The sequence below is a fragment of the Muscardinus avellanarius genome (genome assembly GCF_963383645.1).
Source record: "Muscardinus avellanarius genome assembly, chromosome: 6".
NCBI classification, from domain to species: Eukaryota; Metazoa; Chordata; class Mammalia; order Rodentia; family Gliridae; genus Muscardinus; species Muscardinus avellanarius.
In genome coordinates this window covers 75610899-75635042 of record NC_137791.1, presented here as the reverse complement: position 1 = coordinate 75635042, position 24144 = coordinate 75610899, and the positions used below count along the sequence as shown (strand labels likewise).

Here is a 24144-nt window from a genome sequence, read left to right as displayed (position 1 = left end):
TTAATTTATTTTTATTTTTATTTTTTATTTATTTTTTTTATTGGTGCACTGTATTCATACATCATAGTAGGATACATACTTTTGTAGACATACATGCACACTTTTCCCAGTCAGCCCCCACCCAATCCCCACCCCATTCTCTCCCTATCCCTCCCTCCCATGCTTGGCTTAGTAGTTGACATCTAGTATTATGGCAATTTATCTAAAATTAAAAATGATAATCTCACATAACAGTTTCATTTGTCTGATACCAAGCTTTTGATGACTTAAAGATAACATTTCAATATTTCTTTTTGCTTTCTTTCTTACCAGAGAATATTTTTTTCTATTTTTTAGGTGAAACTATCATATATTTATATATATATTTTTCAGAAAAAAATCTATCCTAATATGGAATATGGAGTCTAGGTACCCAAAACGATCTTGAAAAAGAACATAGCTAGAAGATATATATTTTCTGATTTCAAACCATATAAAGCTACAATAATTGAAACAGTGTAGTACTATTCTAAAGGCAGATATATAAACCATTGGAGTTAAATAAAAGCCTAGAGCTAAATTCTTCCCTATATTGTCAAGTTATTATTGACAAGGTTTCCACGAACATTTGGTGGTGAAAATGATAATCTTTTAACTAAATATTGTTAAAAAATAATAATTACATGGAAAAGAATAAAATTGGACCCTTACCTAATCCCATATACAAATATTAACTCAAAATAGATAATAGACCTAAATATAAATCTTAAGACTATAAATTTTTAGGAGAAAATCTGGGTCATAAAACCTCACAACATTGAAATTGGCAGTGATTTCTTGGTTATGATTTCAATGGCACAGGCAACAGAGGAGTATACAGACTCCCTAAAAAATAAAAAATAAAAAATTGTATATCCAAAGACAATGTAAACAGAGTTAACAGTTACTAATAGAATGGGATAAAATATTTCCAATTGCTATATCTGAAGGTATAATAATATTCCAACTAAGAAATCGTAAAAATTAACAACAATAAAGGCAAACAATACCATTTAGAGATAGGTAAAAGACTAACATAAATAATGAATCTCCACAGATAACCAATCTTAATTGTCTGTTGGATGGAAACTCTTGTTTCTCTGGTTCTGGTGTGTGTTACCTATTTCTTCTTTGTAGTTAATCTCTTTGAGTATTTTCTCTAGTGCTGGTTTTGAAGACATAAATTCCTTCAGTTTCTGTCTGTCATGGAAGCTTCTTATTTTTCCATCTAATTTGATAGAAAGTTTTGCTGGGTAGGAAATTTTTGGCTGGAAGTTGTTTTCTTTCAGAGTTTGGAATATGTTACTCCAAGCCCTTCTGGCTCTCATGACTTGGTTTGGGAAGTCTGGAGTGATTCTAATTGGTTTGCCTCTGAATGTCACTTGGCCCTTTGTTTTTGTTGCCTTTAAGATTCTCTGCTTGGCTTCCACATTGGTCATTTTGACAATTATGTGGCGTGGGGATCCTCTTCTCCGATCCTGTCTAAAGGGAGTTCTATAAGTTTTCTGGACCTTTGTATCAACCTCTTGCTCTATGTTTGGAAAATTTTCTGCTATTACTTCTTTGAAGAGATTGTTAATCCCTTTGGTTTCACTTTCTTTTCCCTCCTCTATTCCAATTATTCTTAGGTTAGCTCTCTTAAAATGGGCCCATATTTCTTCAATATCAGATTCCTGTTGTTGGATATTTTTTTCTAGATTAGAAACTATGAGTTCATTTTTGGATTGCTCATCTTCTAAGAGCGAGATTCTGTTCTCCATGTGTTCTAATCGGTTGTTAGTGCTTTGAATTGAGGCCTTTACTTCATTAATTGCATCCTTTATCTCTTTTTGGCTCTCTCTGAGTTCTTTTCGAAGCACCTCTATTATTTCTACAGTTATTTTCCTGATTTGATCTTCTAGAAATCTCTGATTTTCTGTTTTATCGGGTTCTGATGTTGTGGGGTTGTGGGCATTCATTGCTCCAGTATTATTCCTCTTTCCCATGATTTCCGATGTTTGTGCCTTCTCTGGGTTCTTCCCTTGGGTCACTATGACTTTCCTTAAGGTGTTCTGGATCTCGAGTCAGTAGTATCTCGGACCCCACTACTCCTTTACTGGGTTTTATCACAGAGTCTCCCACCCAGAGAGTCGATAGAGGCTGCTTTAGACTGTGGGGGGTGCCAGGTTGCACGTTCTCCTATGGTGTGATATCTCTGCCACCGCCCCTCCCCCACTGGGTCAAGTCCCAGGGAGTACAGTACTGGGATTTCTCCTCTGTGGCCCACAATTTGACTCACTGTTCTTGAGTACGCAGATGTAGCTGTACTGGCCTCGCTGAATTCGCTGCTGCTGCCGCTGGTGGCAATATGGCGCCGCTGCTACGCCCTCGGCTATGGGGCTGGCGTTTTTCTTCTTGATTTTGATTTCTACTCTGAATCCCTGCAGCGTGTGCTGAGCTCGGCCACTGGGAGCTTTAGATGCTCTCTGCGCAGAGAAATCCCGCCTAGCTGTTCCGCAGTGGCTCACCTCGGCTTGCTGTAGCCGTCCTGTGAATTCGCCGGTGCCTCCGGCAGTATGGCGCTGCTGCTGCGTCTGCAGCGTCCTCGGGCACGAGGCCGGTGTATCTCCTCTGTGGCTCTGTTCTCAGTCCGCTTTCTCTCTGGAGCCTGGTGATTTTTTGTTTCACTGGTGATGGTGTTTTCTGGCTATGAAAGGCGCTGATTTTGTGGTATTGGAGATTTGTTGTTAGCGGGGCTTTTAAGCCCCGCTTTTCTTGGTCGCCATCTTCCCCGAAGTCCTATTTTTAATTTTTTTTATTGGTGCATTATATTCATACAACTTATTGGGGTAAAAAACTTGTGTGTACAAACATGTACTCATCGCTGATTTAACCCCTACCCAAATCCCACCCCATTCCCTCCCCGTCCCTCCCTCCCTTGCTTGGCTTAGTGATTGACTTCGATATGTTTAAGTACATTGTGAGCTTTAGAGATTTTCCTCTTCCCCCCTCATTTCTCCTCCTTTAGGTTGACTTGTTTGCTCCTCTTTTCTCCCTAACTCTCACATATTAGGGAAAGCATCTGATTTCTTATTTTTTGTGCCTGACTAATCTCACTTAGCATAATGTCCTCCAGTTCCATCCATTTCCCTGAAAATGATGTAATTGAGTTTTTTTTGATGGCTGAGTAAAATTCCATTGTGTACATATCCCACAGTTTTGTAATCCATTCATCTGTTGATGGACATCTTGGCTGGTTCCATAGTTTGGCTATGGTGAATTGTGCAGCTATGAACATAGATACACATGCATTAGTTTGGTAGTTTGGTTTCTTTTCTTTTGGGTAGATACCCAACAGTGGTATTGCTGGCTCAAATGGTAGATTTGTTCCCATTCTTCTGAGGATTCTCCATACTGTTTTCCAAAGTGGTTGCACTAATTTGCAATCCCACCAACAATGTCTTAGAGTTCCCACTTCTCCACATCCTCGCCAGCATCTGTTGTTGTTTGTGTTTTGAATGATGGCCATTCTAGTTGGAGTTAGGTGAAATCTCAGGGTAGTTTTGATTTGCATCTCTCTGATTGCCAGTGATGTTGAGCATTTTTTCATGCATTTATTGGCCATTTGAATGTCTTCTTTTGTGAAGTGTCTATTTAGTTCATTTGCCCATTTTGTTATTGGATGCTTTGTTTTCTTAGTGTTGAGTTTCTTGAGTTCTCTGTATATTCTAGATATTAGTCCTCTAATCAGTGGTGTAGGTGGCAAAAATCTTCTCCCATTCTGTTGGCTCTCGATTGAGATTCTTGATAGTTTCCTTTGCTGAACAGAAGCTCTTCAGTTTCATGCAATCCCATGTATTGATTCTCCTTTTAATTTGTTGTGCCTTTGGGGTCTTGTTGAGGAAATGTTTGTATGTGCCTATGTGTTGTAGTGTTGGACCTATGCCCTCTTCAAGGAGCTTCAAAGTCTCTGGTTTAATTTCCAAGTCTTTGATCCATCGTGAGTTGACTTTTGTACAGGGTGAAAAAGTGGGATTAACATCCAATTTTCTGCATATGGTTAAGCAGTTTTGCCAACACCATTTGTTGAAGAGGCTATCTTTTTTCCAGTGTATGTTTTTGGCCTCTTTGTCAAAAATCAATTGGCTGAAAGTGTGTGGACTTGTTTCTGGGTCTTCTATTCTGCTCCATTGGTCTATATATCTGTTCTTTTGCCAGTACCATGCTGTTTTTATTACAATGGCTTTGTAGTATAGTTTAAAGTCAGGTATTGTGATTCCTCCTGCGTGGTTTTTGTTGCTGAGAACTACCTTGGCTATTCTGGGCTTTTTGTTATTCCAGATAAATTTAAGGACTGATTTTTCTATGTCTGTGAGGAATGATCTTGGTAGTTTAATGGGCATTGCATTAAATCTGTAGATCACTTTTGGGAGGATGGCCATTTTAATGATATTTATTCTGCCAATCCATGAACATGGAAGGTCTTTCCATCTTCTAAGATCTTCTTCGATTTCTTTTTTCAGTGTTTTATAATTTTCTTTGTAGAGATCTTTTACCTCCTTGGTCAAGTTTATTCCTAGGTATTTTATTTTTTTGTGTGAGATCCTGAGTGGAAGTGTTTTCTGAATTTCTTTTTCAGTGGATTTATGGTTGGTGTACAGGAAAGCTTCTGATTTTTTAAGATTGATTTTGTATCCAGATACCTTGCTGAATTTGTTGATCAGTTCTATAAGCCTTTTGGTTGAGTTTGTTGGGTTTTCTAAATATAGTATCATGTCATCTGCAAATAGTGAAAGTTTGAGTTCTTCTTTTCCTATTTGTACTCCTCTGATTTCCTTTTCTTGCCTTATTGCTCTGGCTAGAGTCTCTAGTACTATATTGAAGAGAAGTGGTGATAGTGGACATCCTTGTCTCGTTCCAGTTTTTAGGGGAAATTCTTGAAGTTTTTCCCCATTTAATATGATGTTGGCAGTGGGCTTATTGTAGATTGCCTTAATAATGTTGAGATATGTTCCTTCTATTCCAATTCTCTGCAGTGTTTTTATCATAAATGGATGTTGAATTTTATCAAATGCTTTTTCAGCATCTATTGAGATGATCATGTGGTTTTTGTCTTTGATTCTGTTTATATGATGAATTACATGGATTGATTTTCGTATATTGAACCAGCCTTGCATCCCTGGGATGAACCCTACCTGGTCATGGTGAATGATTTTCTTGATGTGGTTTTGAATGCGTGTTGCTAGTATTTTGTTTAATAGTTTTGCATCCAAGTTCATCAGAGATATAGGCCTGTAGTTTTCCTTCCTTGAACTGTCTTTATTCGGTTTGGGTATTAATGTGATGTTGGCTTCATAGAATGTATTTGGGAGAGTCCCGGTTTTTTCTATATCCCGAAATAGTTTGAGTAGTATTGGGATTAGTTCTCCTATAAAGGTTTTATAGAATTCACTTGGGAAACCATCTGGTCCTGGCCTTTTCTTTGATGGTAAGCTCTTTATTGCTATTTCAATCTCTTTGATTGTTATTGGTTGGTTTAAGTGTTCTATATCTTCTTGACTCAGTTTAGGAAGGTTGTATTTATCTAGGAAGTTGTCGATTTCCTCCAGATTTTCCATTTTGTTGGAGTATAGTTTTTCAAAGTAGTTTCTGATAATCCTCTGGATTTCTACGCTGTCATTAGTAATGTCTCCTTTTTCATCCCTTATCTTCATAATTTGGGTTGATTCTCTCTTTTTTTTAGTTAGGTTGGCTAGTGGTTTATCAATCTTGTTAATTTTTTCAAGAAACCAGCTTTTGGTTTTGTTGGTTTTCTGTATTGTTTTTTTATTCTCTATTTCGTTAATTTCTGCTCTAATTTTAATAATTTCCTGTCTTCTGCTGGCTTTGGGGTTCAATTGTTCCTGCTTTTCAAGGGCTTTGAGGTGTGTCATAAGGCTATTTATTTGAAGATTTTCTGTTTTTCTTATGTGAGCACTCAGTGCTATAAATTTTCCTCTTAATACTGCCTTCAAAGTGTCCCAGAGGTTTTGATATGTTGTTTCTTTATTTTCATTTGTTTCTAGAAATTTCTTGATTTCACCTCTTACATCTTCTATGACCCATTCTTCATTCAAAAGTGTGGTGTTCAGTCTCCACATGTTTATGTTGTTTCTCTGGGTCTTCTTATAGTTGATTTCTAGTTTCTTTCCATTATGGTCTGAAATGACACAGGGAAGTATGTAACATTTTTTAAATTTGCTAGTGCTCACTTTGTGTTCCAGGATGTGATCTATTTTGGAGAAGGTTCCATGAGCAGCTGAGAAAAATGTAAACTCTGCTGTAGTTGGGTGAAATATTCTATATGTGTCCAACAGGTCCATTTGGTTAATGGTGTTCTTTAGTTCTGAGACATCTTTACTGACCCTTTGTCTGGAAGATCGGTCTAGTATTGTGAGAGGTGTGTTGAAGTCTCCCAGTATTATTGTGTTGGGATTTATGTGTGACTTCATGTCACAAAGAGTTTGATTTATGAAAGTAGCTGCCCCTATGTTTGGGGCATAGATGTTGATTATTGTTATTTCCTCTTGCTGGACTATTCCTTTTACCAGTAAAATGTGACCTTCTTTGTCTCTTCTAATAAGTTTGGGTTTGAAGTCTAACTTGTCTGATATCATAGTTGCTACTCCTGCTTGTCTTCGAGTACCATTAGCATGGATTACCTTGCTCCAGCCCTTTACCTTGAGTTTGTTCCTATCTTTACTTGTAAGGTGTATTTCTTGTAAGCAGCAGATGGATGGATTCTGGCTTTTAATCCATTTTGCCACTTTATGTCTTTTTATTGGGGAGTTGAGGCCGTTTACATTCAGTGTGATTATAGAGAGATAATTTTTAATTCCCAACATGTTAAGATCTTATTTCTGTTTGAGATACTGTTTATTCTTTGCTTAGTTGTCTGCTGGATGGGAATTCTTGTTTCTTTTGTTCTGTCATGTATTACCCATTTCCTCTTTGCAGTTAATCTCCTTGAGTATTTTCTCTAGCGCTGGTTTTGAAGACATAAATTCCTTCAGTTGCTGTTTGTCATGGAAGCTTCTTATTTCCCCATCTAATTTGATGGATAGTTTTGCTGGGTAGCACATTTTTGGCTGGAAGTTGTTTTCTTTCAAAGTTTGGAATATGTTACTCCAAGCCCTTCTGGCTTTCATAACTTGGTTTGGGAAGTCTGGAGTGATTCTAATTGGCTTGCCTCTGAATGTCACGTGGCCTTTTGTTTTTGTTGCCTTTAAGATTCTCTCCTTGGCTTCCACATTAGTCATTTTGACAATTATGTGGCGTGGGGATCCTCTTCTCTTATCCTGTCTAAAGGGAGTTCTATAAGTTTCCTGGACCTGTGTATCGACTTCTTGCTCTGTGTTTGGAAAATTTCCTGCTATTACTTCCTTGAAGAGATTGTTGATCCCTTTGGTTTCACCTTCTTTTCCCTCCTCTATTCCAATTATTCTTAGGTTAGCTCTCTTGAAATGGGCCCATATTTCTTCAATGTCAGATTCCTGCTGTCGGGTTTTTTTTTCTAAATTAGAAACTATGCGTTCATTTTTAGAATGATCATCTTCAAGAAGCGAGATTCTATTCTCCATGTGGTCTAATCTGTTGTTTATACTTTGAATTGAAGCCTTCACTTCATTAATTGCATCCTTTATCTCTTTTTGACTCTCTCTAAATTCTTTTCGAAAGTCCTCTATTATTTCTAAAGTTATTTTCCTAATTTGATCTTCTAGAGATCTTTGGATTTCTGTGTTATCAGATTCTGATGTTGTGGGGTTGTTGGCATTCACTGCTCCATTGTTATTTCTCTTTCCCATGATTTTGGAAGTTTGTGCCTTCTCTGGGTTCTTCCCTGAGTCACTACGAGTTCACTTAAGATGCTCTGGATCTCGAGTCTGTGGTATCTCAGTCACCACTACTCCTTTACTGGGTTGTATCACAAAGTCTCAGACCCAGGGAGTCAATCAAGGCTGCTTAGACCGTGGGGGGTGCCAAGTTGGGCGTTCTCCAGTGGGGAGTTGTGACTATGGTATGATATCTCTGCCACTGCCACTCCCCCACTGGTCTGCACTGGTAAAATCTCCGACCCAGGGAGACTATCTGCGCAAGTCCCTGGGAGTGCAGTACTGGGATTTCTCCCCTAGGGGCCGCAATTTGACTCACGGTTGTTGAATGCGCTGATGGAGCTGTAGTGAACTCGGTGGATTCGCTGCTGCCGCCACTGGCAATATGGCACCACTGCCACGCCCTCGGCCGTGATGCGGCGTATTTCTTCTCTGGTTTTGAACTCCGCTCTGAGTCCTTGCCAGTTGTGCTGTGCCCAGCCCTTGGGAGCTTTAGATGTTCCCTGCACCAACAAAACTGCTGACTGCCGCCCGGCTGTTCAGCACCTGCTCACCTCGGCTCACTGTCAACCCCTCCTCTCAGGCGCCTGGTGGCTGGTTGAGTGGGTTGGTCTAGGGCCGTCCGGTGAACTCACCGCTGCTGCCAGCAGTAATATGCTGCTTCTGCATCCTAGGCCGCGAGGCCAGAGTACCTTCTCTCTGGATTTGATCTCTGTTTTGAGTCTCCCTCCTCTCTGGAGCCTGGTGCTGCTAGGGGAGATGTAGGCCGCGCCGCTCCGGCCGCTCTGCGCCGCTGCTCTGGCTGCTCCGCACCACGGCTCTGGCCACTCCAGCTGCTCCGGCCGCTCTGCACCGCCGCTCTGGCTGCTCTGCACCGCGGGTCTGGCCACTCCAGCTGTTCCGTGACGCGGCTCTGGCTGCTCCGGCTGCTCTGCTCAGCTGTTCTGGCCGCTCCGCTCCGGTTGCTCCAGCCGCACCACTCCACGGCTCAGGCCACTCCGCGCCGCCGCTCCAGCCAATCCGCGCTGTGGCTGTGGCTGCTCCGGCTGCTCTGGCCGCTCTGCTCGGCTGCTCTGAACCACGGCTTCGGCTGCTCTGCACCGTGGGTCTGGCCACTCAGGCCGCTCAGGCGGTTCCGCGACGCGGCTCTGGCTGCTCCGGCTGCTCTGGCCGCTCCGCTCCGCGGCTCCCCCAAATCTGCGCTGTGGCTCTGGCCGCTCCGCGCCGCGCGGGTGCGGCACTTCGGGCTGTTTTTTTTTCCAGTGTCTTGATTTTCCAGCCCTTTTTCTCTGTCCCTTGTATTTACCGTTTTTATTTCTTTGCTGGTGGTGTTTTCTGGCTCTGAAAGGCGCTGGTTTTGTGGTAGTAGAGTTGGATTGTTAGCGGGACTTGTAAGTGCCGCTTTCCTCCTTCGCCATCTTCCCGGAAGTCAACTTGTTCAGTTTTAATAGACATACAAATTCAGCTTTGTGTGATCGTGAGCTGTGTACACATCAGTGCTGTATTCTAGGTTATAATGCTTTTTTGACTAACACAACTCCAGAATTAAAACCATTAAGTGTGTGTGTGTGTGTGTGTGTGTGTACTTTTAAATATATGTGTGTATATATATCATACACACATATACATATATATTTATATATACATACATATATACACACATATATACACACATATACACACACACACACACACACACACACACACACACACACACATTTACATTGGCAGCCAGGCATGGTGGTGCAGCACACTTGAAATCCCAGCATTTGGGAGGATGAGACAGGAAGATTGTGGTTCATGGACAGCTTCAGCTACTTAGGTCTTTTGCAACTCAGTGAGACCCTGTTTCAAACTAATGAATGAAAAATAGGGCCATGGGTGTAGCTTGAAGGTAGAATGTCCCTGGGTTCCATCCCCAATAATCCCAGTACTTGGGAGGCTGAGACAGGAGGATCACAGGTTTGAGACCTGCCTCAGCAACTTAGTGAGACCTTGTTTCCAAGTAAAAAATAAATAAAATAGGACTGGGAGGTGTGGCTTGGAGGTAGAATGCCCTCTGAATTAAATCTCCAGCATTATCCTAAAAAAAAATTGGATGTGGCTATCATTAAAAGAAAACCAAACAAAAGTGAATGTTTTACTTCTGATTGTTTTCATAATTGGTAATATATTCATATGATCATTATGTTTGAAGAAAAGAATTGTGCCAAATGTCTCTTTTACTTAGTCATAATGAAAATTACTTATTTTCAGGGAAATAAAGCTTTTTATGTAATCTAAGGTTATCATTCTTTTTTCTGCTGTTTTTCAGGTTTTGGATGATGAAATTCAAGTAGACTTTTATGTAGCTGTTCCAGAAATAATGCCAGAGCTTAATCCATTAAAGAAGAAACTGAATAAAAGATTCCCAAAGCTTACTAGAAGTAAGGGAGAATTTTTTCTTTTTATTATTTCATTATGCTGTCAACAACTTTTTTCTGAATTTTGTTCACTTAAAAAACAAAAACAAAAAAAAGTTGTAAGCCGGGTTGGTAGTGCATTTTTGTAATCCCAGTGGGTGTGGTGGAGCACACTTGTAATCCCAGTACTTGGGAGACTGAGACAGGAAGATCACAGGTTCATGGCCAGCCTCAGCTACTTAGTGAGTCCTTCTAAACATAGTGGGACCCTGTTTCAAAATAAAGAATAAAAAACAGGGCCTGGGGTGTAGCTTGGAGGTAGAATGGCCCTGGGTTCAATTCCCAGTTCCACAAAAACAAAAAACCAAAAAAACAAAAAACAAAAAAAAAACAAAGTTGCTAACACTGTGTATAGAACAAATAGTATGTCCTGGTATTTAAATTTTGTGTTACATGAGTATGAAGATTTGATTTTTTTTCCTTTGGTATTAATACCTAGTTACTTTATAATAATATGGATCATATTCTACATCCAAATTAATGGAACATGCTCCCTAGTAGGTATGTTGTTATAATGCCATCTTAGTGATAGTTATACTTTAAAAAAAATTTATTTTTTATTTATTTTTTTATTTTTTTTTTTTGTGGTACTGGGGTTCCTGGAAACCCTTCTACCTCTGGGCTACACTCCCAGACATATTTTTTATATTTTTATTTGGAAACAGGGTCTCTTAAGCCAGCGCAGCTGGCTTCAAACCTGCACGATCCTCCTGTGTCCACCTCCCAAGCGCGGGGATTACAAGCGTGCACCACCACGCCCGGCTAGTTATACTTTTTTATCAGTGTAATATGTATATTCATTAACCTGACCAGTCAGCATATATAGGAATGGATACATATATGATTGCTTGGTTCTGCTGGTATTTTCCCTTTATGAATATTTCTTCCTAGAGGAATTTAGTAAGAGATAAGTTGTTATATAAAAAACCATGTTAAAAACAACAACAACAAGCTGGGCATGGTGGCGGATGCTTGTAATACTAGCATTCGAGAGGCTGAGACAGGAGGATCATGGTTTGTGGACAGTCTCAGCTACTTAGTGAGGTCCTTTGCAACTCAGTAAAACCCTCTTTCAAAATAGAGAATTAGCCAGCCATGGTACATGCTTGTAATTCCAGCATTTGGGAGGCTGAGACAGGAGACTGCAGTTTGTGGGCAGCCTCAGCTACTACTTAGTGAGGCCCTTTGAAACTCAGTGAGACTCTGTTTCAAAATAAAGAATAATAAAAAAAAATGGGGTTGGGGGCATAGCTCAGAGGTAGAATGCCCCTGGGTTCCATCCCTGTACCACACACACACACACACACAAAAAAAAAAAAAAAAAAAAAGAATAAAAAATAGGGCCATGGGTGTAGCTTGGAAGTAGAATGCCCTTGGGTTCCATCCTTAGAACTGCAACAAACAAACAAACAAAAAAACCTAAAAGAACAAAATAAAACAAAAAAAACCACGATCAATTCAGAAGGTGCTGCAGGTGTTCTGTGGAGGAACAGCTTCTACAAAGGTGGAAATCAGGGGAGGCATCATGAAAAAGGTGACATTTAGATTGTATCCTGAATAATTGATGAATTGATTAAGGAGAATACCATTTTAAGTAGAAGGAGTTTATTTTTATTTTTATTTTTTTGCAGTACAGGAGATGGAACCCAGGGGCATTCGACCATGAGCTGCACCACCCTGCCCTATTTTTTATTCTTTATTTTGAAACAGGGTCTCGCTAAGTTGTGGAGGGCCTCACTAAATAGCTGAGGCTGGCTGCGAAACGCGATCCTCCGGTTTCAGCCTCCCGAATGCTGGGATTACAAGCATTTGCCACCATGCCTGGCTGAAGGAGTTTATTAATCATAGACATGGAAGTGAGAAATTATACATCAGATTCAAGAAATATCAATTAGTTCTCTTTATGTATTGGGAATAATATCTCTACATTGAAATAGAGTAAAATAAGGGGAAATGATGTTGGAAAGGGAGATGGATACTGTATGAGAGACGTTGAATGATGAGCTAATGAGTATGGATTTTATTCTGTACTCAACAGGAATCCCTTAAAAATTTCGAGATGTAGTTTGATGTGATCTGACAAGAGTTTGTAAGATGTATTGGTATGAAACTAGAGCCAAGGAGACCAGTTAGGGTGCAATTGCAAGAGACTAATAAAGATAATGCTTAAACTAAGGTCTTTATATTGAGACTGGAGTGAAGAAGACAGATGTCAAAGATATTAGAATTTTGATGCCAGGCGTGGTGGCGCACGCTTGTATTCCCCGTGCTTGGGAGGCTGAGACAGGAGGATCACATGGGTTCGAAGCCAGCCTCAGCTACTTAGTGAGGCTTTCAGCAACTTAGTGAGACCCTGTTTCCAAATAAAATATATTTAAAAAAAAGGTCTGGGAGTATAGCCCAGAGGTAGAAAGACTCTGGGTTCCACCCCCAGTACCACCAAAAAAAAAAAAAAAAAAAAAAAAAGATAGAATTTTGTTACCAAGTGACTAGGAATGGATAGGCTGATGGGGAGAAATGATGCTGAAATCTTTAAGCTTAGGAACATATGTCTGTCTGTCTGTCTGTCTGTATTTTGTTTGTGGGTACTGGGGATTGAACCTAGGGCCATTCTACCTTTGAGCTACACCTCCATCCCCATTTTATTTTTTGTTGTGAAACAGCGTCTCACTAAGTTGTGGAGGGTCTCGCTAAATTGCTGAGGGTGGCCATGAACCAGCAATCCTCCTTTCCCAGCCTCCCAAATACTAGGATTATAATCATGTGTCACCAAACCAGCTAGCTTAGGGATTTCTAATAGTGGTATCATTAGTGGAAACAGTACATTTGTGAGGAAAAACAAGTTCACTTGTTTTGTGTAATCTAAGATGTCTGGTGTAGATAGAGATTATTTTAATAATGTGTTGTAGTGTAAATAGAAGTATTTTGTTTAATTTTTTACTTTTTTTTAAATGGTACATTGTAGTCATACATCTTAATGGGGTACAAGATGGTAGAGGTATACATGCACATATCACTCATTTAGTCCTTGCCCAATTTCCTGCACCCTCCCTCCTTCTTATGTTACTGATTACTGATTGGCCTTGATATGTTTGTGAATATACATCATGTACATTAGGTAATTTCCCTCTCCCCATTCCCTTTAGTTTTGTTCATCTATGGTTTCTCCTTCTTCATCTAGAGTTCCTCCTATGACCCTTTTACTCTCTAGCTTCCACATATTAGGGAGAGCATTAAATTTCTTTTTTTGACTGACTAATCTCACTTTGCATAATGTTCTCCAGTTCCATTCATTTCCCTGCAGATTTTGTTCTTCTTTATAGCTGAGTAAAATCCATTGTGTACATATCCCATAGTTTTGTAATCCAATCATCTGTTTTTTTTTCTTCTTCTTTTCTCTTTTTTTTTTTTAGTCTTTTTTTATTTTTTTATTTTTTTATTTTTTTTTAATTTTATTTTATTGGTGCACTGTATTCATACATCATAGTGGGATACAAACTTTTGTAGACATACATGCACACATCGCCCAGTCAGCCCCCACCCGATCCCCACCCCATTCTCTCCCCATTCCTCCTTCCCATGCTTGGCTTAGTGGTTGACATCTAGTATTATAGCAATTTATCCAAAATTAAAAATGATAATCTCACATAACAGTTTCATTTGTCTGATACCAAGCTTTTGATGACTTAAAGATAACATTTCAATATTTCCTTTTGCTTTCTTTCTTACCAGAGAATATTTTTTTCTTTTTTTTAGGTGAAACTATCATATATTTATTTTTCAGAAAAAAATCTATCCTGATATGGAATATGGACTCTAGATACCCAAAACAATCTCGAAGCAAAAACAAAGCTAGAAGATGTATATTTTCTGATTTCAAACCATATAAAGCTACAATAATTGGAACAGTGTAGTACTGTTCTAAAGGCAGATATATAGACCATTGGAGTTAAATACAAGCCTAGAGCTAACTTCTTCCCTATATTGTCAAAGTTATTTTTGACAAGGTTTCCACGAAGATTTGGTGGTGGAAATAATAATCTTTTAACTAAATATTGTTGAAAAATAATAATTACATGGAAAAGAATAAAATTGGACCCTTACCTAATCCCACATACAAGTATTACCTCAAACTAGATAAAAGACCTAAATATAAATCTTAAGACTATAAACTTTTAGGAGAAAATCTGGGTCATAAAACCTCACAACATTGAAATTGGCAGTGATTTCTTGGATATGATTTCAATGGCACAGGCAACAGAAGAAAATACAAACTCCCTAAAAAATAAAAGAAAATATTGTATATCCAAAGACAATGTAAACAGAGTTAAAAGTTACTAATAGAATTGGATAAAATATTTCCAAATGCTATATCTGAAGGTATATTAATATTCCAACTAGAAATCCTAAAAATTAACAACAATAAAGGCAAACAATACAATTTAGAGATAGGTAAAAGACTAACATAAATAATGAATCTCCACAGATAACCAATCTTAGTTGTCTGTTGGATGGAAACTCTTGTTTCTCTGGTTCTGGTGAGTGTTACCTATTTCTTCTTTGTAGTTAATCTCTTTGAGTATTTTCTCTAGCGCTGGTTTTGAAGACATAAATTCCTTCAGTTTCTGTTTGTCATGGAAGCTTCTTATTTCTCCATCTAATTTGATAGAAAGTTTTGCTGGATAGGAAATTTTTGGCTGGAAGTTGTTTTCTTTCAGACTTTGGAATATGTTACTCCAAGCCCTTCTGGCTCTCATGACTTGGTTTGGGAAGTCTGGAGTGATTCTAATTGGTTTGCCTCTGAATGTCACTTGGCCCTTTGTTTTTGTTGCCTTTAAGATTCTCTGCTTGGCTTCCACATTGGTCATTTTGACAATTATATGGCGTGGGGATCCTCTTCTCGGATCCTGTCTAAAGGGAGTTCTATAAGTTTCCTGGATCTGTGTATCAACCTCTTGCTCTATATTTGGAAAATTTTCTGCTATTACTTCCTTGAAGAGATTGTTGATCCCTTTGGTATCACTTTCTTTTCCCTCCTCTATTCCAATTATTCTTAGGTTAGCTCTCTTAAGATGGGCCCATATTTCTTCAATGTCAGATTCCTGCTGTTGGATATCTTTTTCTAGATTAGAAACTATGCATTCATTTTTGGATTGCTCATCTTCTAAGAGCGAGATTCTGTTCTCCATGTGGTCTAATCGGTTGTTTGTGCTTTGAATTGAGGCCTTTACTTCATTAATTGCATCCTTTATCTCTTTTTGGCTCTCTCTGAGTTCTTTTCGAAGCACCTCTATTATTTCTACAGTTATTTTCCTGATTTGATCTTCTAGAAATCTCTGATTTTCTGTTTTATCAGGTTCTGATGTTGTGGGGTTGTGCACATTCATTACTTCAGTGTTATTCCTCTTTCCCATGATTTCGGAGGTTTGTGCCTTCTCTGGGTTCTTCCCTTGGGTCACTATGGCTTCACTTAAGGTGCTCTGGATCTCGAGTCTGTATTATCTCAGACCCTACTACTCCTTTACTGGGTTGTATCACAGAGTCTCCGACCCAGGGAGTCGATAGAGGCTGCTTTAAACTATGGGGGGTGCCAGGTTGCACGCTCTCCTATGGTGTGATATCTCTGCCACCACCATTCCCTCACTGGGTCAAGTCCCAGGAGGCACAATACTGGGATTTCTCCTCTGTGGCCCGCAATCTGACTCACTGTTCTTGAGTACATAGATATAGCTGTACTGGACTCGGTGAATTCACTGCTGCTGCTGCCGCCGGTGGCAATATGGCGCCTCTGCCACGCCCTCGGCCATGAGGCTGGCGTATTTTTTCTTCTCTGGTTTTGATTTCCACTCTGAATCCCTGCAGCGTGTGCTGAGCTCAGCCACTGGGAGCTTTAAATGCTGTCTGCGCCGAAAGATCCCGCCTGGCTGTTCCGCATCGGCTCACCTCGGCTTGCTGTAGCCGTCCGCTGAGTTCGCAGCTGCCGCCGGCAGTATGGCGCTGCTGCCGCGTCCTCGGGCGCGTGTGTCTCCTCTGTGGCCCTGAGCTCTGTTCTCAGTCCGCCTTCTCTCTGGAGCCTGGTGGTTTTTTTTGTTTTTCTGGTGATGGTGTTTTCTGGCTATGAAAGGCGCTCTTTTTGTGGTAATGGAGATTGGTTGTTAGCGGGACTCTTAAGCCCCGCTTTTCTCGGTCGCCATCTTCCCGGAAGTCCCCCAATCATCTGTTGATGGACATCTTGGTTGGTTCCATAGGTTGGAAATGGTGAATTGTGTGGCTCTTAGCATAGATACACATGCATTAGTTTGGTAGTTTGTTTTCCATTCTTCTGGGTAGATACCCATAAGTAGTATTGCTGGATCATAAGGTAAGTTTGTTCCCATTTTAATGAGGATCCTCCTTACTGTTCCCCAAAGTGGTTGCACTAATTTGCAATCCTACCAACAGTGTATTAGAGTTCCCACTTGTCAGCATTTGTTGTTGTTTGTGTTTTTAATGATTGCCATTCTAATTGGAGTTAGGTGAAATCGCAGGGTAGTTTTGATTTGCATCTCTCTGATTATCAATTATGTTGAGCATTTTTTCATACATTTATTGGACATTTGAATTTCTTCCGTTTTGTCTATTTAGTTCACTTCCCATTTTTTGATTGGGTTATTTGTTTTCTTAGCAATGAATTTCTTGTTTTTCTGTATATTTTAGATATTAGTCCTCTATTGGAGGAATAGTTGGCAAAAATTTTTGCCTATTCTGTTGGTTCTCTTTTGAGGTTCTTGATAGTTTTCTTTACTGTACAGAAGCTCTTCAGTTTAATACAACCCCATGTATTGATCTTCCTCTTAATTTCTTGTGCCTTTGGGGCCTTGTTGAGAAAGTTTTTACCTGTGCCTGTGTGTTGAAGTGTTGGATCTATGCCTTCTTCAAGGAGCTTCAAGGACTCTGGTGTGATATCAAAGTCTTTGATCCATCTTGAATTGACTCTTGTGTAGGGTAAGAAAGTGGGGTTTATTTTCTGCATATGGTTAACCAGTTTTGCCAACACCATTTGTTGAAGAGGCTATCTTTTTTCCAGTGCATGTTTTTGGCCCCTTTGTGGAAAATTAATTGGCTGTAAATATGCAGATTTTTGTGTGTGTGTGTGTGTGTGGTACTGGGGGTGGAACCCAGAGGCTTTCTACCTCCGGGCTATACTCCCAGACCTTCTTAATATTTTATTTGGAAACAGGGTCTCACTAAGTTGCTGAGAGCCTCACTAAATAGCTGAGGCTGGCTTCAAACCCATGCGATCCTCCTGTCTCAGCCTCCCAAGCGCGGGGATTACAAGCATGCACCACTATGCCCGGCAATATGCAGATTTTTTTCTGAATCTTTTATTCTGATCTATTGGTCCATGAGTCTGTTTTTGCAAACTGTTTTTATTACTATGGCTTTTTAGTATATTTTGAAGTCAGGTATTGTGATGCCTCCTGCATGGTTCTTGTTGCTGAGAACTACTTTGGCTATTCTGGTGTTTTTGTTATTTTAAATGAGTTTAAGGACTGATTTTTCTCTGTGAGGAATGACATTTGTAATTTAATGGGTATTGCATTGAATCTGTAGATCACTTTTGGAAGAATTGCCATTTTGTTGATATTTATTCTGCCTATTCAAGAACATGAAAGATTTTTCCATATCCTAAAGTCTTCTTCTATTCCTTATTTATTTATTTATTTATTTTGCGGTACCTTGGATGGAACCCAGGGGCATTCTGCCTCCATGCTACACCCCCCAACCCTATTTCTCATTCTTTATTTTGAAACAGGGTCTCACTGAGTTGCAAAGGACCTCACTAAGTAACTGAGGCTGTCCACAAACTGTGATCCTCCTGTTTCAGCCTCCCAAATGCTGGGATTACAAGTATGTGCCACCACCTCTGGCTCGATTTCTTTTTTCAATATTTTTTAATTTTCCTTGCAGAGATTTTTTATCTTCTTGGTTAGGTTTATTTCTAAGTATTTGTTTTTGGGGGCTGGCTATTGTAAGTGAAAGTATTTTCTTGATTTTTTTTTCCAGTGGATTTATAGTTGGCATACAGGAAAGCTTCTGATATTTTAAGATTGATTTTGTACCCAGACATTTTGCTGAATTTGGTGATCAGTTCTATAAGCTTTTAGGTTGAGTTTGTTGGGTCTTCTAAGTATAGTATTATGTGATTTGCAAATATAGTTTTAGTTCTTCTTTTCCTATTTGCACTCCTTTGATTTTCTTCTCTTGCCTTATTGCTCTGACTAGAGTCTCAAGTCCTATACTGAATAGAAGTGATGATAATGGACATTCTTGCTTGTTTCTGTTTTTAGATAGAATTTTTATAGTTTTATCCTGTTTAATATGATGTCGGTTATGGGGCTATTTTATATTACCTTTATGATATTGAGGTATATTCCTTCTATTCTAATTCTCTACAGTGCTTTTAGCATAAATGGGTATTGGATTTTATTAAATGCTTTTTTCAGCATCTATTGAAATAATCATGTGATTTTTCTGTTTGGTTCTGTTTAAGTGATGAATTACATGGATTGTTTTTTGTATTCTGAACCAACATTCTTTGTATCCTTTGCATCCCTGGGGTGAATCCTACTTGGTCATGGTGTATAACTTTCTTGATGTGGTTTTGAATACCTGTTGCTTGTATTTTGTTTAGCAGCTTTATGTCTTAAGTTCATCAATGATATAGACCTATAGTGTTCTTTTCTTGAGCTGCCTTTATTTGGTTTTGGTTTTACTGTGATGTTGTCTTTGTGGAATGTATTTGGGAGAGTTTCATTTCTTTCTATTTCACAGAATAGATTAATTAGGATTAGCTCTTCTATAAAAATTTTATAAAATTCACTTGGGAAATCATCTGATCTTGGACTTTTGTTTGATAGTAGGCTTTTTATTGCTGCTTCAATTTCTTTGATTGATATTGGTCAGTTTAAGTTTTCCATATTTTCTTGTCTCAGTTTAAGAAGGTTGCATGTATCCAGAAATTTGTCAATTTCTTCTAGATTTTCCCTTTTGTTGGAATATAGTTAGTTTTTCAAAGTAGTTTCTGATAGTCCTCTGGATTCTATGCTGTCAGTGGTAATATCTCTTTTTTCATCTCTTATTGTAGTACTTTGGATTAATATTTCTCTTTTGGTCATGTAGGCTAGAGGTTTATCTATCTTTTTTGTTTTTTCAAGAAACCAGTTTTCGGTTGTGTTGATTTTGTGTAATGTTTTTTTATTTTCTACTTCATTGATTTCTGCTCTGATTTTAATAATTGCCTGTGTTCTACTGGCTTTGGGGTCAGACTGTTCCTGTTTTTCAAAGGCTTTGAGATGTGTCCTTAGGTTATTTATTTGATGGTTTTTTGTTCTTATGTGGGCACTCAGTGTATTGAAATTTCCTCATAATACCATCTTCAAGGTGTCCCAGAAATGTTGTTTCTACCAATTTCTTAATTTCACCTTTTATTTCTATGACCCTTCTCTTGTACAGCAGTGTTATGTTCAGTCTACATGTATTTATATGGTTACTCTGTGTCTTCTACAGAAGTTTTTTACATTTTTTTAGTGGATTTGCCTTAAATTTCAACTCTAGTTGAGCTAAAAAAATTGAGATAAATTCTTCATACATGTTAGCCACTAGCACTTGTCTGAATTCTGATGATCTATAACTTAAGCAAAGTCAAATTTACTCCATTTATTTTGTTGTATCATAGTTTTGTTTTATTTTTTATAACTTGCATTAAATCACGTGTCTTTATTAGATTTTGGAATAAGCATGTCACTTTTATTAGGGATTTTCATTATAGTACTGTTTGTTGTCATGGAATCAGACTTATATTCTCTTCTAAGAAAGACCTGAAATGGAACAGTTTTAAAAATTATTCCAGGCCGAGCCTGGTAGTGGATGCTTGTAATGTCAGTACTTGGGAGGCTAAGACAGGAGGATCACAAGTTCAAGGCCAACCTCAGATACTTAGTGATGCCCTGTACAATTTAGTGAGAACCTGTTTTAAAATAAAGAATAAAAAATAGAAACTGGGTGTAGTGACACACGCTTATAATCCTAGCAATCTCTTGTAATCCCAGCATTCGAGAAGCTGAGTCAGGAGGATTGCAGTTCAAGGACAGCCTTAGCTACTTAGGCCCTTTTCAACTCAGTGAGATCTTGTTTCAAAATAAAAGAATAAAATATATGGCTGGGGTGTAGCTGGGAGGTAGAGTGCCCCTGGGTTCCATCTCCAGTACTGAAAAAAACAAAGAATTAAAATATAGGGATGGGGGTGTAGCTCGGAGTTAGAATGCCACTGGGTTCAATTCCCAGTACCGCAAAAAGAAAAAAAATTTCAGAATTGCAGTCAAATTTGATGAAAATATTACTCATAATTTTCTGTTTCTAATTAAATTTAAGCTCCATTCAGAGCAAAACAAACAGTATTAAATATAGCCAGTTTAAACTGAAAATGAATACCAAATACATCAGTATTTATCTAGCTCCTTGTTTTGCAAGGTGAACTGGTTTTTCCACAGACATTTTGTCATCTTCACCTTATCCATTCTCTATGTAATTCTTTTAGATTCTCTTTTCTTTAGCCTTAAGAGTTTTTTTTATTTGACATAGTGATCACAACTTTTGAGACTGTTGTTTTTTATTCTGAAATGTTTTCAGACAACTTACTTTTTATAACAAGTTTCCTATTATAATGCTTATTTTTATCAGTAGACTTTATTTCTATTTTCGTAATGAACTGCATACCTTAATCAAATACCTAAGACTTTCCACATTTGCTTACCAAGGCATTTTCAAAAAACAGATCTTCCTCTTTCTCTAACGCTTTCTTTCACCCTGCCACCCTGCGCTCTAGCAAAACATTTGTATTCTTTAAACATGAAGACAAATGATTAACCTGTCAAAAATGTTAAAATAGAATATACCAGATGTGCATTAGAACAATGAAGCTTGTATTATGCATTTTTAGGGCTTATTCAGATTCTTGTGTAGGAACATTTGATTCCTCTTATATCCAACAAAAAATGGTAGGGTAAAATAGAAATTACATTTTGAGAAGTGAATGGAATTAAAAAACAAACAAACAGGCCCCTGCAGCTGAGCTCATTAGTGTCCCATTTTGTCTCAGTTTTCCTAATAGGAGTGGGTGTAACCATCTTGGCTGGATTGAATGTGCACATTTTGCATCATGTTTAATGCTGTGGTTGTATTCATTTTATTTTCATTGTTTGTATAACCAGGCAAGTTCTCACATATACATTTGGCTTGTTTTCTCAGTACTTTTTTTCATAAAAAGAAATTTATTTTATTTTTTTATTTTTATTTTTTCGTGGGTCTGGGGATGGAACCCCGGGGCATTTGACCTCTGAGCTACACCCCCTGCCCTATTTTTTATTCTTTATTTTGAAACAGGGTCTCACTGAATTGCAGAGGGCCTCACTAAGTAGCTGAGGCTGTCTATGAACCATGTTCCTCCGGGTCTCAGCCTCCCAAATGCTAGGATTACAAGGGTGCGCCACCACACCCGGCTATAAAAAGAAATTTAAAACTTGCTTTTTAAAATTTACTGGAAGAAGCACCGGGCGTGGTGGCGTACTCAACCCCCCCCCCCAACCCCCCTGCTTGGGATGCGGAGACAGGAGGTTTGCGCAGGTTTGAAGCCAGCCTCGCTGGCTTAAGAGACCCTGTTTCCAAATAAAAAATATAAAAAAATAGGTCTGGGAGTATAGCTCGGAGGTAGTAGGGTTCCATCCCCAGTACCACCAAAAAAAAAAAAAAAAAAAAAAAAAAAAGAAAGAAAAAGAAAGAAAAATTACTGGAAGAAATATTACTTTATTTTGCCAATCGCCTTGTTTCTCACACCCCAAGTGTCCTCTGAAATTTCACTTCTAATATAAATATGTCTTCTTTTTATTAAAATATTTTAAAGCCAGGCATGGTGGCACATGCTTGTAATCCCAGCATTTGGGGGCTAAGAGAGGAGGATCTGGGTTCATGGCCATCCTCAGCTTCTTAGTGAGACCCTTTGCAACTCAGTGAGACCCTTTTTCAAAATAAAGAATAACAATTCAGGCTGTGTGTGTATCTTGGAGGTAGAATGCCCCTGAGTTCTATCCCCAGTACTGCAAAAGAAGTCTTATTTTTATTTTTCATTTACTAACAAAAACTTCAAGTATGAAAAATTATCTTGATTATTGGAACTGTTTTTTTTTTTCTTTTTGGTGGAACTGGGGCTTGAACTCAGGGGCATTCTACCTTGCAATGTCCTCTGTTGCTCTTTCCTTTATTTCAGCCTACATGACTGGCTTGCTCTTTCTCACAGCACACTCAGAACTTTCATTTCTCAGGTTTTTTATTTTATTTTCCTGTCTATCTGCAGTGGTCTTTACCCTCCTGACTTTCTTACTTAAATAACAAACAGGCTCTCCATGACCATCTTATGTAAAATATTATTCTCGACTTCTTATTATCAGTAATATTTTATTATAAAATTTCATTATTATACATCTGTGTTCGTTCTAGAACTTATTGTTTCTGTTATCTCCAATTTTTTATTTGAATGTGTGTTCAGTTTCTCCTGTTAGAGCAAGGACATTTTAATTCTGTCTCTTGCTGTGTTGTCATGGCTGAGAATCGTACCTGTAACACAGTAGGTACTCCATAAATATTTGCATAATGACTGAACATTTAGTGAAGCATTCATTTGGTAGAAGAGACAGAATTAAACACTGCAGCTGAAACATGGGTTAATTATAATTTACAGTTTTTTTTAATAATCCTATTTATAGTAATTGAGTATCGGCTATTGTGCCAAACCTTAGATGTGATGTCTGCATGTCCTTAATGTCATGGAACTAATAGTTTTATTTTCTACAGTAGACAGAGTGGTTTAACTTTAGCACTTTATCATGCCCATATTTGTGTAGACAAGCAAAAACAAAAACTAAAATACAATGCCCTTCTAACCTTTATTTGATTTAGCTGTCCTTTTTAGCTATGTTCTTAGTTCTTTCTGTTGTTTTGCACTGCTTTTTTAGGTATATGGTCTTTAGTGATTGGCTGTCTCCATTTCTTTACCACCATGTTTATCGCATTCTTTCTCACAATTCATCTAAAATATTGTTCTCAATTATAATCACACTTTTTTGCCAAATTAAAAAGTCAGTTCTTAATTTTCTGTTTCTTAAAATTCTTTTGCAATGTATAATTCTAATTTACCCCATTTCTCACTATTTCCTTTTTGTCTCCCCTAGTTAGAAAAGAGAAATTACATTAGAGTGAAATGCAAGATCATAGTTTAGTATTGGTTATATTCATTATAGAAATGGAATAGAGTGAATTAGAGGAAGATAAAAAGAAAGGAAGAGCCGGGCATGGTGGCGCATGTTTATAATCCCAGTACTTGGGAGGCTGAGACAGGAGGATCGCAGGTTCATGGACAGTCTCAACTACTTAGTAAGGCCCTCTGCAACTTAGTGAGACTTTGTTTTAAAATAAAGAATAAAAAACAGGGCTGAGGTGTAACTCAGAGGTGGAATCTCCCTGGGTTCCATCCCCAGTACTGGAAAAAAAGAAAGAAAAGGAAGAAAGAAAAGAGCAGAACATGAAAGCACAGAGAAAAGACAAAATGGAGAAAGAGGAGAGCAATGACCTAGCAATAAGGGATAACAGAGCCTGAAAGTAGTGAAAATTTAACCTTTGGCTAAATTGGAAAGCAGAATAATGGTTAGCAGACCTCTCTCAGTCTTGGTTTTATCTCTTACTATACCATTTATACTTTTACCATTTTCGTGTCTCCATTT

General features: G+C 38.4%; 1 protein-coding gene across 1 annotated transcript in view; it reads left to right on the top strand.

The window, feature by feature from the left end:
- The window catches only part of MRPL1 (mitochondrial ribosomal protein L1), a gene marked incomplete at both ends in the record, with an annotated part of 102239 nt that overhangs the window by 40163 nt on the left and 37932 nt on the right, over nucleotides 1-24144 (top strand). Inside the window, one exon of the mRNA XM_080697215.1 lies at nucleotides 10183-10294. Coding sequence (XP_080553341.1) covers nucleotides 10183-10294 — 112 coding nt within the window. The remainder of the gene's footprint in view (nucleotides 1-10182; nucleotides 10295-24144) is intronic.